At 34.9% G+C, this 15,888-nt stretch overlaps 1 protein-coding gene across 1 annotated transcript in view; it reads left to right on the top strand.

Moving 5' to 3' along the window:
• Positions 1–15,535, top strand: part of CDH8 (cadherin 8, type 2) — a 393,813-nt gene extending 378,278 nt beyond the window's left edge. The window contains exons 11-12 of the mRNA XM_011994007.1: positions 11,829–12,080; positions 13,442–15,535. Of these exons, the coding sequence (XP_011849397.1) occupies positions 11,829–12,080; positions 13,442–13,935 (746 nt within the window). The 3' untranslated portion in view covers positions 13,936–15,535. The remainder of the gene's footprint in view (positions 1–11,828; positions 12,081–13,441) is intronic.
• Positions 15,536–15,888: the final 353 nt, after the last annotated feature.

Below are 15,888 nucleotides of genomic sequence, written 5' to 3'. Positions count from 1 at the left end.
GACTTTGCTCCAATATTTTATGGCTAGATAGACCATATTATTAATTATCAGAATATTTGGTAATGAGTCAACATTCAAAAAAATTGATATTATTGACATCAGGTGGCATGACAGAAAATCTAATGAGAAAATGGAAAGCAGTCACAAATAAGCCAACGATCTAATTAGGTGGCTCAGATATCCGGTTGCTTGTGGCAGATTTAGTATGTTGGTACACTTTCAATTAATTATATAGGAAGTTGTAATGGTACTGAAGGAGACTGGCTTCACAAAAACTTAGTTTTTATTAATTCATTACACTGTGACTATTTCCAACAAGACTCAGTATTTAGAATAGAAAGATATAAATGAAGTGTGGATGTTATAATATTTGTTCATATTCCTAAATATTGGATACCACTGTATATATATTACTCTAATATGCTGAAAATTTCTGGATTTGGTATTTTTATTGTTTTGCTGGGTTTTTATAAATAAACAACAGATACAACACAGTGATAAGAACTTAATTAAATCTCTTGTCCATACCTACTAAACACAGTGACATTTTTTTCTTTGTTTTGACCTTCTTACCGTTTTTATTTCATTTGACTTAACAAGAAAATTTGAAATAAATTTGCAAGGCAAATATCAGGCGACATTTCTCAACAAGGCACAATATCTACTGATCTTCTCTTCATCTGTTTATTTTGCCATAAATATTTGCCTGACAAGTGCCTTCATTAACTCTGCCTCCTTTTTCTTTTTGTTTGCATCTAAAAGGACAACCATAAGTCATAGCTCAGTAATTTTAAATACATAGGATCTAGACCAACGTAACATTTCCATATCAGGGCAACAGATGAAGTACGCTAAAAGAAAAAGAGAATTTGGATTTGCCTGTTTTATTTTATCTAAACAATAAACAATGTGGAAAGAACTTGAGATATTTAAATACTAACAGTAATAATAATGGCCAATCCTGTTTTATTAAAAATACAAAGAAAATAGAGTATTTCCCTCTTTTATCTGTAGGGGATATGTTCCAAATCCAGATTGGACACTTGAAACCACAGATAATATCAAACCATACACACACACACACACACACACACACACACACACACACACACAGTATGTTCTATGTTTTTTCAACCTGAATGAAAATGATTGCCTAGTGACTAAAGGGCAGGGAGTATATACAGCATGGATGTGCCGGAAAAAAAGGATGATTTAAATCCCAAGTGGGACTGAGAGGGACAGAGAAAGATTTCATCATGCTACTGAGAATGGTGCACAATTTAAAATTTATGAATTGTTTATTTATGGCATTTTCCATTTCATAGTTTCAGACTGTGGCTGACCTTGAGTAACTGAAACAATGGAAAACGAAACTGTGATAAGGGAGGACTACTGTAATTGAAAGAAACAAAAGAAAGGAAAGAGGCAAGGAAGGAAGGCAGGAAGGCAGGAAAGCAAGAAGGAAGGAAGGAAGGAAGGAAGGAAGGAAAGAAATTCAGACTGTGGGATAAATTACACAGATAAAATTGAGGAGTTATCCAGATAGGCACAGTCTATCTTTTTTTTTTTTTTTTTTTTGTCTTTAAGTTCTGGGATACATGTGCAGAACGTTCAGGTTTGTTGCATAGGTATACGTGTGCCATGGTAGTTCACTGCACCCATCAACCCATCTTCTAGGTTTTAAGCCCTGTATGCATTAGGTATTCGTCCTAATGCTCTCCCTCCTCTTGCCGCCCACCCCCTGACAGGCCCTGGTGTGTGATGTTCCCCTGCCTGTGTCCATGTGTTCTCATTGTTCAAATCCCCCTTATAAGTGAGAACATGTGGTGTTTGGTTTTCTGTTCCTGTGTTAGTTTGCTCAGAAACTCATTCTTCTTTATGAACTCATTCTTTTTTATGGCTGCATAGTATTCCATGGAGTATATGTGCCACATTTTCTTTAAATAGACTTTTTAATTTTTCATGGACTATACATGTGGGGTATGCAAGGTAGTTTTCATTCTGAGGGCTCTTCTCTTTGCTTTTAGGTGGCTGAGCCCACATGAGCTCTTCTTTGTGTGCCCACAGAGAGAAACATCTAGCACAAGGTCTTTAGTGTCTCTTCTTATAAGGACATTATTCTTCTTGGATTAGAGCCTTTACCATTATGACATTATTTAACCTTAATTACTTCTGTAGAGGCCCCATCTCCAAATACAGGCACACTGAGGGTCATAGCTTCAACAGAAGAATTATTTACGTATTCAGTCCGTAACAAACACTTCCTTGTTTGCTACAGGAAAAATGATATGTTATAAGGATATTCACGTTGTAGGAAAGAATATCCCTTGATTTCCATCTCCAAATGCTTCAAGGACAAAATATCAATAATCAAAGAAGAAATTTCTCCTCAACTAACTATAGGAGATAATTGTTCAATCCGTGTGCCCCTCTCTGAATATACAACTAACATATCCAATTTCAGTTCAGTAAAATAGAATTCTGGTATGCACTTCTTTAACATGATGGTGTTTTCAATATTTTAATAAAAGTTTGATTTTTTTCCCTCTCTAAGGCCTCTTTTTAGCTGAACCTAAGCATCCTCAGTTTATTGCTCATGTTTCATGATATGAGTCATGCCCAGAGAAAGGCTCGGAAATCATCAATATTTCTCTTAAATTTTCATACGCAACCCCAGGATGTATATGCTTTCCAATAGCCTGAAATTGAACTCTCCTTCTCTCTGATTTATTTTAAACCACATATAAGCCTTTACAAAAAATAACATGAAGGGAAATAAATTTAAGCCCACAAAATATAGCTTATGATTACTTACTCATTTATTTAATCAGCAAGTATTTGCTGAAAATCCATTATGCATCTGCAATAGGTTATTTGTTACTTGGAAGCTTCTGAGTTTATTTCTGTACCTCTAATATCTATCTTATCGCCATTACTCTATCATTTCTTTGTAATAGTGTTTTGATAAAAATATAAAGGGTTTTGTAAGATCATGTAACTCATTTATCTGGAGATATTGGGGACAATTTGTGAAGGAAATTATGCAGAAAGAAGTGATATTTGAGCATCGATATAAAGAACACATACATCTTCACAATTCAAATTATGGCTAAGGAGAGGTAGAGAGATTATCAAGCAGAACGAAGAGCAAATATGAAAGCCCTGAAGAGGGAAGATGTTTGACTTAGAAAAGGCTAGGATGTCTGGAACATATAGAGAAAGGAGAGTGGCAGCACATGAAGCTGGAGAATTAGACGGGCTAAACCATGCAGACCTTGGGGGAAGAAACTAAAATCTCTAATGTGTAATCAAGTGCAGAAATTCTAAATGTACTCTCTCTCTTTCTCGTTTCCCCCCTGCCAACACACACACACACACACACACACACACACACACACACATATATAGATAGATCGTTATACATGTTTATTATTGAGAGTCTATATTGCATTCCATTTCTATTTGATATGTTTTTCCAGAATAATGTACTTACTCAATTTTGTTTTTGTTTGGTAACAGACATTCTTACAAGATTAGATAGATGGATAGGTAGGTAGTTAGGTATATAGACAGACAGACAGATAGATAGATATTCATTGCTGTCTCATTTTCTAACTTTTAAAAATATTTCTCAGTGCTTATGAATCCGTTAGCTGTTCAGTTCCTTAAAACTAAAACCATTCCAAATAGAAGTGGGTAAAACGATGGTACCAGTGTTATGAGAATTCCTGCTCTATGTCAAGTCCTGTGCTACAGACTGGGAGTGGAACTGTGACTAAGGCAAGTCTGCCTCAAGGGGCTTATATTTTAATGAAATAAAACATATACATTTATTTAACAGTATCTGTTTTTTCCTAAAATTTCACAAGAGTAATGCATCAACATTGTAAGGGATTAATTGTAAGATGACTGCCTTTAGCATGGTCTCATAACATTCAGTAAAAACCTAACAAATTACTTGAAAAACAAAATTACATAAAACTAAGAATAAAACTAAATATTTTTGATCATAATCAATCTGTTGTCAGAATCTGAATAAAAGTTCATATATATTTATGTAACTGTACTCTGCCACCTGAAACTAAGCAAACCTGTGTCCTTGAAAAGAGTTCTTGTTCATTTGGTCTCTTCTTTACTATTTACTTGGCACATACCTTGTATTTCTCAGCCAAGGAGAAGGAAACTCAATTCTACTACCACTTTAGGAATATTGTCATTGGAGGCATGCCTGGTGCTCTTAGCTCACTTTAAGTCCCCGTGAAGATCTTTTGTACAACAGTCAGTCATAAACAACTGGGTATGGAGAATAGGGAAACTCCTGGAAATGGAGTTTTTCTTTTTTCCTGGTCTATTCATCTGTAAAGCATTCCAAAAGAATGAGGAAACAGGAAAATCTCTAACTGGGAGAAATAATGGGGACTATGAGTACATTTGCTTATTGGTATACAGTGGGGATTGGTTCCTGTGGATATCAAAATCCACGGGTGCACAAAAGTCTCTGATATAAAATGGCATAGTATTTACACATACTCTATGTACATCCTCCCATATACTTATCATCATCTCTAGATTACTTATAATACCTAATGCAATGTAGATACTATATATAGATATATTTTATTGTGTTTTTAATTTGTATTATTTTAATTACTATATTGTTATTGTTTATATTTTTAAGTATTTTCTATCTGCTGTTGGTTGAATCCACAGATGTGGAAACCATGGATACAGAAAGCTGACTGTATTTGAATATACCTATTGAGAATGTCAGAGAGCCAGGTGATAATGTGATGGTATGTTTCTATCTCAGTGTAAGACAACTGTAGTAGACGGGACATCAACCTATCTGGTTGGATATTAGTTCATCCTAGAGAATTGCAATTGATACTAATCTGCCCATTTTTAAAATTGATCTTGTCAGCATATCCTTCTATCTTTTGGAAACTGTTGTTTTACCCTCAACTTCAAGTGTTTTTTTTTTTTTTAATAATGTAGTATGTAACTATGGATTCAGTGATTATTTCCTCTCTTTTTTCATATATTTTTTTACTTCTAGAAAAATTTCTCCCTTTTATCTAACATCTCATTATTAGGACATACTCTTCTGTTTACTGTGCTCAAAAAGATAAAATAAATGCAATAGAAGCAATAAGCAGGAGCAGAAGCTATAAGGGGAGAGAGCAGGCTAAGATTCAGAGACAAGAAGATGATACACAATGGAAACATGAAAGACTGAGAAGAAGATTGTTGAATAATGTAGGAGTAAAACTGAAGCCAAGTTTAGAGGTTGTGAACAGCCAAGATACTATCACTTATATGACTCTTCTTTCCTTTTACACTAATGGACAGCAAATAAAACAAACAAACAAACAAAAAACTAAAGTAAAACTAAAGTAAAAAACAAAAAAAAAGAGTGCATGTAAACAGATAAACAGACAATTAAAAAATCTTCCAATAAACACCATTGATTATCTTACCAATTGTTGAAAGTCAAAAGCCTTTTTCTTTTTTAAAAAAATCACAAACAAAGGTGCCCACTGTAACTTCTTCTACTCAAAATTGTATTAGAAGTTCACATTAGTGTACTAAGATTAAAAAAAAATGAAAACAGTAATACTTGAAAAGGAATGAATAAAATCCTTTATTTGCAGAGAATGTGTGACTATATAGAAATACCCCAATATGATCAGATATATTTTTCTATTCCCTATTTTACTAATTTGCTTTTTAAACTTTTACCATTTCTTTTCTTCTGATTGCTTTAGGCTTATTTTGCTCTTCCTTTTATATGGCCGATAGTAAAAATTAGGCTATTGATTTGAGAGCTTTCTGCTCTTTTAATACAGACATTTAAAGCTACGAATTTCCCTCTAAGGACTCCCTTAGTTGCAACCCACACATTTTGATTTCATAGTATCTTTATTTACATTTGTTTCATAAATTTTTTAAAATTTCCATTTTGCTTTCTTCTTTGATCTATTGGCTATTTCAGAGTGCATTATTTAATTTCTACGTATCTATGAGTTTCCCAAATTTCTTCCTATTATTGGTTTGTAACTTCATTCCATTGTGGTCAGACAACCTACTTTGGATTGGTTCTATCATTCTATCATATATTGAGGTTTGTTTTATGACCTGGCATATAGTTCACAGTGCAGAATGTTCCAAGTTCACTTGAGAAGAATATTTATTATACAGTTGTTGAGTGTTCCACAGTGTTAGGTATAGTTTATATTGTTTTGCAAGTCTTCTACCTTCTACCTTGATTTCTGCCTCAATGTTTTATTAATTATTGAAAGTGAGTTATTAAAGTATGCCACTACTACTTTTTAATTTCTAGGTATTTTATGCTCAAAAAATAGATATTTTATGCTGAAAAACATAATTGTTTTATACAATTGCTTTGTAGAACAGTTAAGACAAAAAAGAAGAAAAACTATGCATTTATACTGTCTTTTATAAGTAGATAATTATTGTCACTGATACTCTGTTTATTTTTAATGTGGATTTGAGTCACCATCTGGGGTCATTTGCTTTCAGTTTGAAGAAAACTTCCTTTAGTATTTCTTAGTAAGCATGCCTGCTGGTGACAAATTCTCTCATTTTTTTTGTACATCTGAGAATATCTTTATTTCATATACATATTTATTTTGAAAGATAGCTCTGCTGAATATGATTGCTGGTTGACAATTTTTTTCCTTGAGCATTTTGAATATGTTATCCCACGTCCGTCTGGCCTTCATTGTTTCTATGAAATTTTAGCTGTTAAGTGATGAGTCAATTTTCTCTTGTTTTTAACATGTTCTACTTGGTTTTGGCTTTCCGTGTTTTCACTATGATATGTCTATTTATGAATATCTTTGTGTTTATGTTCTTGGAGTTCCTTGAGCTTTCTGGATGTATAGACTTTTTTTTTTTTAATTCAGGTTTTCAATGATATTTTTTTCTGTTTCTTTCTCCTTCTCCTCCCTTAGTACACTCATTACATATTTGTTGGTGCACTTAATGATGTTATACATTTTTTGAGACTCTGCTTATTTCTCTTTATTCTTTTTTTCTTTCTCTTCTTTAGTTTGTGTATTCTTTATTGTTCTATCTTTGAGTTCACTTATCATTTCTTTTGCCAATTCAAGTCTACTGTTTTAGTCACTCTAGTTAATGTTTTATTGTTCCTCTCATGGGCTTTTTCTTTTTGCCAGCTGTTTTCCCCCATAGGTCGTATTTTCTTCATTCTTTGTATGTTTCATAATCTTCTGTTGGAAATTAGGCATTTTAGATAATATAGCAAAACTGGGTACTATCTTCTGAAGGCTTATTTTATTCTCTTGTTTGTTTAATGACTGGCTGGATAGTTTTAGTGAAGTCTATTTCCCCCCTGTAGCATTAAATCTCTGATGTTTCACCTCAGGGAATCTCAACCATGGGTGTGTCCACAGTCACCTTAGAATTACAATTGTTTGGGCAGGGCTCTCCTAGATTGCCTTTTCCCCTGACCAAGTCTAGCTGTTGAACTCCACTAATTACCAACAGGATTTCTGTATTGTTTGTAAGGCTACCTTGGAACCTAAATTGCTCTAAGGACCAATCCATTCAAATTTGATCTCCTTTGAAAGAGTAGTTTCCTAGGTCAGACTTTCAGATTCGTTCTGCCCCAGGCTCCCGAGGCGCCCTCTTTCCAAGATTCCCTGCTTTTCACTCCCCTGGGCAAAATCCTGAGCTATTGGCTCTGGAGCTGGTGTGAAGATTATGGCATGTTTCTCTGAGGAACAGCTATACCTTAGGACAGAGCATATGATGCCGAGGGAAAAATAGCCTCAAGATTTTTTGGCTTGCCTCGCCCAGTGAACAGTGGGCTAGGGAAAGGACTATTGAGGCTCCATATTCTCAGTGGCACAGTGCCCAGCCAGAGCCTCTCTCCCATGAGTGGGGACCAGGAGGAAGAAAAGAGTCCCTGCCTCTTAACCACACTGACTTAGAACTTAGCTTGAACAGTAAGTAACTAGGAACAGAATGAGAATGTCTGACATCACACTTTTCCCCCAGAAAATAGTCCTCCAACTGCTCGCTGCAGGGAGAAGGACCCCTGTATTCTTGACTAAACCAGTTTGGAGTAAAGTTTCTACCTCACTGAGCTGAGACAAGGAAGGATGGGAGTGGGTTCTTGTTCATGCACTCTCAGAGTCTTACCATTCTTACCAAGCTCTAGTCGATTTTCTTAAATAAGTGTTTCTTTATTTGCTGCTTGCCTCCAGATCCATTTCCAGAATCTTTAAACGTTTTTCCATTTATAATTTTCACCAGTTTCACTGGAAAGCACATCTGTGGAGCTCCTTTTGCTATCATGCTGAAATGGAATTCTCTGATAAGATACGCTTTCATAAATAAAAAGAAAGTCTTAGAAGATTGTTGAAGCTAAAATCAATGTATAGGGCAGTTAAATTATCAGCAGCAGTGAGTTGAAAATATATTTTTAAAAAGGTAACTAAATTGTAAACAGGTTTACTATCACAAGAAACTATATACAGCAGCAAAAATAAATCTAACAAAAAGATGTGGACATTTTTGTAAGCTAAAAACATTTTATTGACATGTATTAAAGAACATACATAAATCACTCTTAATGTAAAAAACTGATGATAAAGATGTAATTATTTCAAAATTGGTTAATATTTAAATATAACTTCTACCAAATTTCTTATAGGAATTTTTATAAAACTTATAATCTGATTCTGTATTTTTCAGAGAAGAGCAAATGAACAATAATAGCCAAAATATCCTTAAAGAACACGGTATGAGAAAATGCTGTAACCAATATCAAGATTTATGATAAAGTTTTCATTCATAAGAAACAGGGTATTCATTCAGGGTTAGAGAACCAGATTATTGAAACAGAAGAGAGATCTCTTAAAAGAATGAGGACGCATAAAAGTTTCATTTGTGAGAAAATGAGCTTTGACGATCAGTAGGTAAGTGACAAGTTACTCCATAATTAACATTGAGAAACTCAATTTTAGTATAGAAAACAATCAAATTAATACAACAACCTAAAACTAATTGTATATAATTAAGAAATTTTAAATAAAAATTTTTCAAATAAGGCTTGAAAACACTAATCATAAAAGATTAATAAAATAAACTATATTAAAATCAAAAATTTTAATGAAATGAAAAGGCATGTGTTAAAGAAGTTAGAGAGTGTTAAAGAAGAAAACACAACTTTGTAGAAGATATTTACTACATTTAGGATTTTAAAAATTATTCCAAAATCATTAATTTGAGCTTTGTGAAACTGCTAATATTCTATGGTTTTTGATGTGTAAAATAATGGTGATTTCATTTAGCCTAATGAAAGAACTCAAGTAAATTGAAAACAAATACAAATACCAATGCAAAAATAGGAAAAAAAAAAAAAAAAAAAAAAAGATGAGTAGGTAAAAAAAGGAATTGATGTTGCCTGGAACTGGCAGGTAAAATTTAGCAAGAATAACTCATAGACTTTCTTTACTCAGTCAACAATTTTCTGTGTGTAGAAAGGAGAGCAAGATAGGCAAATTCCAGGATTAGTAAAAAAAAAAATATGTAAGTATGAATTTAGTGTTAGACCCACCAATGCTTTTCTCAGTAGTAAAGGAGATAGCTTTGTTCTGCAGTAAGCAAATTCCTGCTACAGTTTCTAAATTATTATAATAGTCTGTTATAAAAGGAGAATATGGAAAGATTGTTTCTCATAGAAATAATGTCAACCACAAAAAGACAATAGCCTCACTTCAGTTTTATTAACTGCCTCTTGAAGAACAAATTCTATCTTTTGTTTTGAACCATCGTGTATAAAACCATCCAGAAATATTCTTTGTACTAATTAGTTGTACTCATACTTGTCATATACTTTCTGAAAATATAACACAACTATATATTCTATACCTGTTTTGAGATAATGTTCCTCGCTTTTAGCTTGCTGGTATTTCTGTCTAGGTTATGACAATAAAGATTACTGTATCATTTGGTATATAACTGCTTAACTACATTAGAAATCTCTTTTTCTAAGTATATTCAAATTACTATATGATGATGTACAACCAGAAGAAATTCAGAAAACAATTGTTAAATCAGAGTGCTTTTTCTATTTGACTGCTTATTAGAAAAGCATTATAGGCCTGTTTATATCTTAAACAAAGCAAAATTAAATATAACTATACATCTATTTTGGGGAATGGCTATCAGTTTTTGGAAATCCTAGTATAGTGCTGTATGGTACAGTAGTTTTATAAAACTTATTTGAAGTCATCTGAATGGAATATCTCACTTAGTTGAGTATTTTGGAAACCAATAGGATACAGATACTCAGAAATTGGATGTCAATGGTTTGGAATCATTACTATTACATGCAATGATTAGGTAGCCCAGTGTTCTGGGGTCTCTAATTTGCCAATATTTGAAAAAACAAACAAACAAAAAAATAACCAAATAATTTTTTTGCCCAAATAACACCATGCACAGTAACCAAACTTGTGTTTATTTGCTTTTGGCTGTAGTATCAAAGAGAGTTAATCAACATTTCCACTTTGAGTAAACGTATATCTTTCAGTAATCAACATGAGAAAGCAGACTAACAAATTATTATATATGATGTGACTGCAATTTATGAGATGAGGATGAATGACAACCAAATATTTCAACTTGGGGGTGAAAGTTTGAGAACTGTGTGTCTAACTTGGGAGCAGCCACTTCTCACTGACCAGTTTTACTTTGAACTGAAGTATATTCTTAAGTATTGCTTAACTGTTGCTCCAGATAACCAGTGTATATCTCCATATAATTAACTGACACCTGCAAAATGGAGCACAAGCTTTTATGACTTCTCATTTTGTTCTTATTATGTAACCACTATAGGTCTTCTCTACAGAATTTTAATGTATGTCGCATAGCTCCTCCGGGTAGCAAATAGGGCTTTTGCTGTATCTTAATGTGAATGCTCTAGGCCATGAGTGACTCTCTTTTTAGGTACCTGTGGGGAATCAGCAAAGTGCATTGTTTTGCAACCGTATTGTTATACAGTCCAATTTTTAATACAGAGCTTCTCAAACTTGTGTTTCAAATATGATGACATTTTATCCAATCAAATTTGCTTAACCTATTATCATTCTAAATAAATGATTTATTTTATTATCAGGCTAAATAAAGAAAATCAAACTTATGTATGGTATACGGAGACGAGATAATATATGTCTTCGGAAGGGACACTTACAGATTATTTTTGTAGAAGAAATGTTTTGCATTTTTAAGGTGATGATGGTAAAACTTCCTTGATCCATCCGGGGTCCCATTCATTCAACCTGTTACAGTTGTCCTGGTCCATGCAGATTGAAAAAGTGCGGGTTGGGCGCGGTGGCTCACGCCTGTGATACCAACACTTTGGGAGGCCGAGGCGGGCGGATCACGAGGTCAGGAGATCTAGAACATCCTGGCTAACACAGTGAAACCCCGTCACTCCTAAAAATACAAAAAATTAGCCGGGCGTGGTGGCGGGCGCCTGTAGTGCCAGCTGCTCGGGAGACTGAGGCAGGAGAATGGTGTGAACCCGGGAGGCGGAGCTTGCAGTGAGCTGAGATCGTGCCTCCGTCTCAAATAAAATAAAATAAAATAAAATAAAATAAAATAAAATAAAATTTAAAAATGAGCGGAGACGAGTCGGGGAGAAAGCCTGAGCAGTCCACTGAAGTTGGGATTGTCTTGAGGTTTGCAAAGGGTTCGTGAGCTAGAAAAAAAAAGTGTTATTTGGGCAGTCATTTTGAAATGATGCAACTTATTGTAATTTTTACTTTTTCCAGATAATTCCCTCAGTATTTTGGCAAAGCATAATGGATTCAACCGCCAGAAGCAAGAAGTCTATCTTTTACCAATCATAATCAGTGACAGTGGAAACCCTCCACTGAGCAGCACCAGCACCCTGACCATCCGGGTCTGTGGCTGCAGCAATGACGGTGTCGTCCAGTCTTGTAATGTTGAAGCTTATGTCCTTCCAATTGGACTCAGTATGGGCGCCTTAATTGCCATATTAGCATGCATCATTTTGCTGTTAGGTACGTATTTCCTTCATAGCCTTCACCCTTTTTCTGGTTCATAAATGACTGTAAATAAGGACAGAAAACTCTCATCTATACAGGCAACAGCATTCCCTTGGGGAAGAGGAACTTCCTTTCCTTCTCCACGTTTTGAGATCTCTAAGAAGAAGTGAAGAGACAAAGGGTTGAGATAGTAAATGTCCAATTGAAGAGGACTTTCAGTGCCTTTTTCAATTCCATCACCAGTAAATCGATGAATAAGGCATAATGGTGGTGGCAGTGGGGAAGTGCTTTTGTGTCGTTACAACACCATCTATTACATAAGAAGAACTCTGGGTGTGAGGCACACCAGTTCACTGCAACAGCAGGCTCTACTATGCCCACAATAGTGTCTCATTATAGATTGGGTTGCCGAGTCCATTGGATCCCAAATTTGGTGACATGAAAAGAAAGCAAATAAGCAAACTAAAAATAAGTTTTCTTCAAATTACCATTGCTTTTCTCTGACATTTTCCTTGATATAAACATCAATTTAAAATGATTGCAAGTAAGATTCTCTAACCTTTTAATAAAAAAAATCCAATTATAAAATGAGATTACACAATAGGAAAATAGAAAAACAAGAGAGTCGTATCTTATCCTACCCTCAAGGAACAAAACACTTTAAAGACGGTGTCAGTTACTGTCTTTCTTGTTCCATCTGTCTTGCTCACCCAGTGCCTTGGATTCAAGCATCACTTTGCTGACATATTTTGCTCCATTAACCCACATTTGATTTGGCTGATCTGGCTAGTTGGGTATGTTTTCCTTGCCCTTTCTTCACATTCAGGTTTCTCTTCCCAGCTAGAGGCATTCCAGCCCTCCCACAAGACAAGTTGCCCGTGCAAATTTGACATTCACTTTTTTAATAAAAGAACGTAATTTAACTGGAGAGTGCCTTGAAAAACTGTGAAAGCCCAAGAACCTACTTTGCTCCTTTTTTTTACTAGAAGGGAGCTTTGGAACCAAAGGATGTTAAAGTACTTGCTTGAGACATACATCAAGCTAGTCATACTTTCAGTGCTATTTTTTATTTTGTGCCACTCACTCTAATGATCAAAACAGTATAAAATGTAACTTTCACCATGAATGCATGCATGCCAATTCTTTTAACCCAGCTCTATCAGCGTATAATAAACCAATAATCTGGAACAGTATTTACTCAAAATTTAATGTTCATCATTCAGAAAGATGTTTAGCTTAATTCTCCAGTAAATATTATTAAAGGTGTATGCTCACATGATTTTGTAAAAATACCCCTCTCTCCTAACATATATAGTGTGTTGCTTGTGAAATTATATGCCTGTTTGGCTGACTGTTATTTAATATTTTTCCTCTAGTCATCGTGGTGCTGTTTGTAACTCTACGGCGGCATAAAAACGAGCCATTAATTATCAAAGATGACGAAGACGTTCGAGAAAACATCATTCGCTACGATGATGAAGGAGGAGGGGAGGAGGACACAGAGGCTTTTGACATTGCAACTTTACAAAATCCAGATGGAATTAATGGATTTTTACCCCGTAAGGATATTAAACCAGATTTGCAGTTTATGCCAAGGCAAGGGCTTGCTCCAGTTCCAAATGGTGTTGATGTCGATGAATTTATAAATGTAAGGCTGCATGAGGCAGATAATGATCCCACGGCCCCGCCATATGACTCCATTCAGATATATGGCTATGAAGGCCGAGGGTCAGTGGCTGGCTCCCTCAGCTCCTTGGAGTCCACCACATCAGACTCAGACCAGAATTTTGACTACCTCAGTGACTGGGGTCCCCGCTTTAAGAGACTGGGCGAACTCTACTCTGTTGGTGAAAGTGACAAAGAAACTTGACAGTGGATTATAATAAATCACTGGAACTGAGCATTCTGTAATATTCTAGGGTCACTCCCCTTAGATACAACCAATGTGGCTATTTGTTTTAGAGGCAAGTTTAGCACCAGTCATCTATAAACTCAACCACATTTTAATGTTGAACCAAAAAAGATAATAAAATAAAAAAGTATATGTTAGGAGGTTATAAATCTTGTGGAGTGTGAATTAAGTATGTGGAGTGTCTAGAAGTCCTTGGATATTTGATATTTACCTGACCACCACAGACAAAGATTGGGATCCTGGCTAATCCTTAGAGAAATGGTTTAAATAGAGGAAAAAAATCAAAATTAAAAGGTGCTTTCTTAGAAAAAAAAAATACGGACCTGCAAGGAATCTGCTGCTGATATGTGTCTTCTGCAAGGATTTTTATGAATGCAAATGATTTTTTTCCCCTTCACCAATAAGGATCCCGCCACAAATGATAAAGCAATACTTGGTCTGCTGTACATTATAACTTTTTGGAGTTTTGAGAGGCCTCCTAGATTATACAGTACGGTGACCACACATTGTACATAATTGTTGGCCCCACTCACCAGAGACTGAATAGCATCTTTAAATATTGTGTCGAGCCTTAAAATATTCACATGTTCGTAATCCATTCCAGGGTGGGGCTTGCCAATTCAGTGGTGGGAGGAGAGAAATCCCATTCAAACATGCTTGTTTTCTAGAAGCAGGATTCCTCATTCCCTCCGCTTCATCTTCTTCCACAAGGACACAAAGATAAACTGTATTACACAGTGGACTACATAAGAGACAGATGGTTTTATTGCTAGCGCGTGAATTTATTTGTTTAATCCTCGAAATAAATATTTTATTGATGTCCATTAATGCTTTTATTTATTAAGGTTGGTAATCTATAGATTAAGGGGATATATGGGGAAAAAAACTAAATTATATCCATTAATAATCCTTTAGATTGTTTTATATAAATATATATACAATGAATGTTTAATACATGTACATTTTGATGAGATGAGTATGGCAGGCAATATTATCGAAAGGAGAGCTAATAGTCTCTTTAGAGTAGAAAGTGTTATTGTAACTGGTGATGGCAGGAACAGCATTTTCCCAGAGAAACTTTTGGACTGTTTTCTATTTTGTTCATAATCCTAGTATTTGGTGTTTTTACTACAAGCACAAACATCCTAAAGTATATTGATTCCTGTGAATATTTAAACTCTAGACTTTTAGATACCTACATAATGCCCTGCCCAAGAAACATGCTTCAAGTTACCCCCACAGTTTTAGAGCAGGAACTGATTTGTACATAATTTCACTGCTTACGTTTTTAGCACTCCTATCCCTGATCTTCATGGTGATGCACAGAATGTCTTAGACTCCAAAAAGGAACAGCACTAGAAGATGTGAGCATATTTAATTTGTAATGCAAACCTGCCATTTAGGAGTAGAAAATGTATGATAAAACTCAAGTATTACATGCAGATCATTTTAATTTTCTACTTTGCTTTAATGCAATATTGTTTATTTACTCCATGTATTGTATTCAGAGAAACTCCTGTATTGTTTCCTACTTTGTGAAATATATTTTTATAAATACCTTTGTTGTCATTAATTTTTTTTCAATCAGTGGAAGATCTATTAACAGAATCATCAACTCTAACTAAAATTTTAGAATACTCAACCAAACCATCCCAAGGGTCACTTTTGTTTGTAAGAGTCTTTATCATTAAGAAACAGAGAAGAGAAATGGCTTGCCAGTGATCATACACCAAGATGCCAGCAGGGACATAAAAGGAACATGGAACGCCTAAAGGCTAGTCCACCTGTGTCACTTGGGTCCTTCTGGAAGCAGACACATTGAGCAGGGAAAACCTTCAGACAAGTTTGCAGACCTAAAACTTGTAACAAAGATTTGGCAAGAGAGTCTTAGACTGCAGTGCAGACCTGGCA

This window comes from Mandrillus leucophaeus, unplaced genomic scaffold, assembly GCF_000951045.1.
Source record: "Mandrillus leucophaeus isolate KB7577 unplaced genomic scaffold, Mleu.le_1.0 Scaffold44, whole genome shotgun sequence".
Lineage (NCBI taxonomy): Eukaryota > Metazoa > Chordata > Mammalia > Primates > Cercopithecidae > Mandrillus > Mandrillus leucophaeus.
This window is presented reverse-complemented; position numbering and strand designations above follow the sequence as displayed.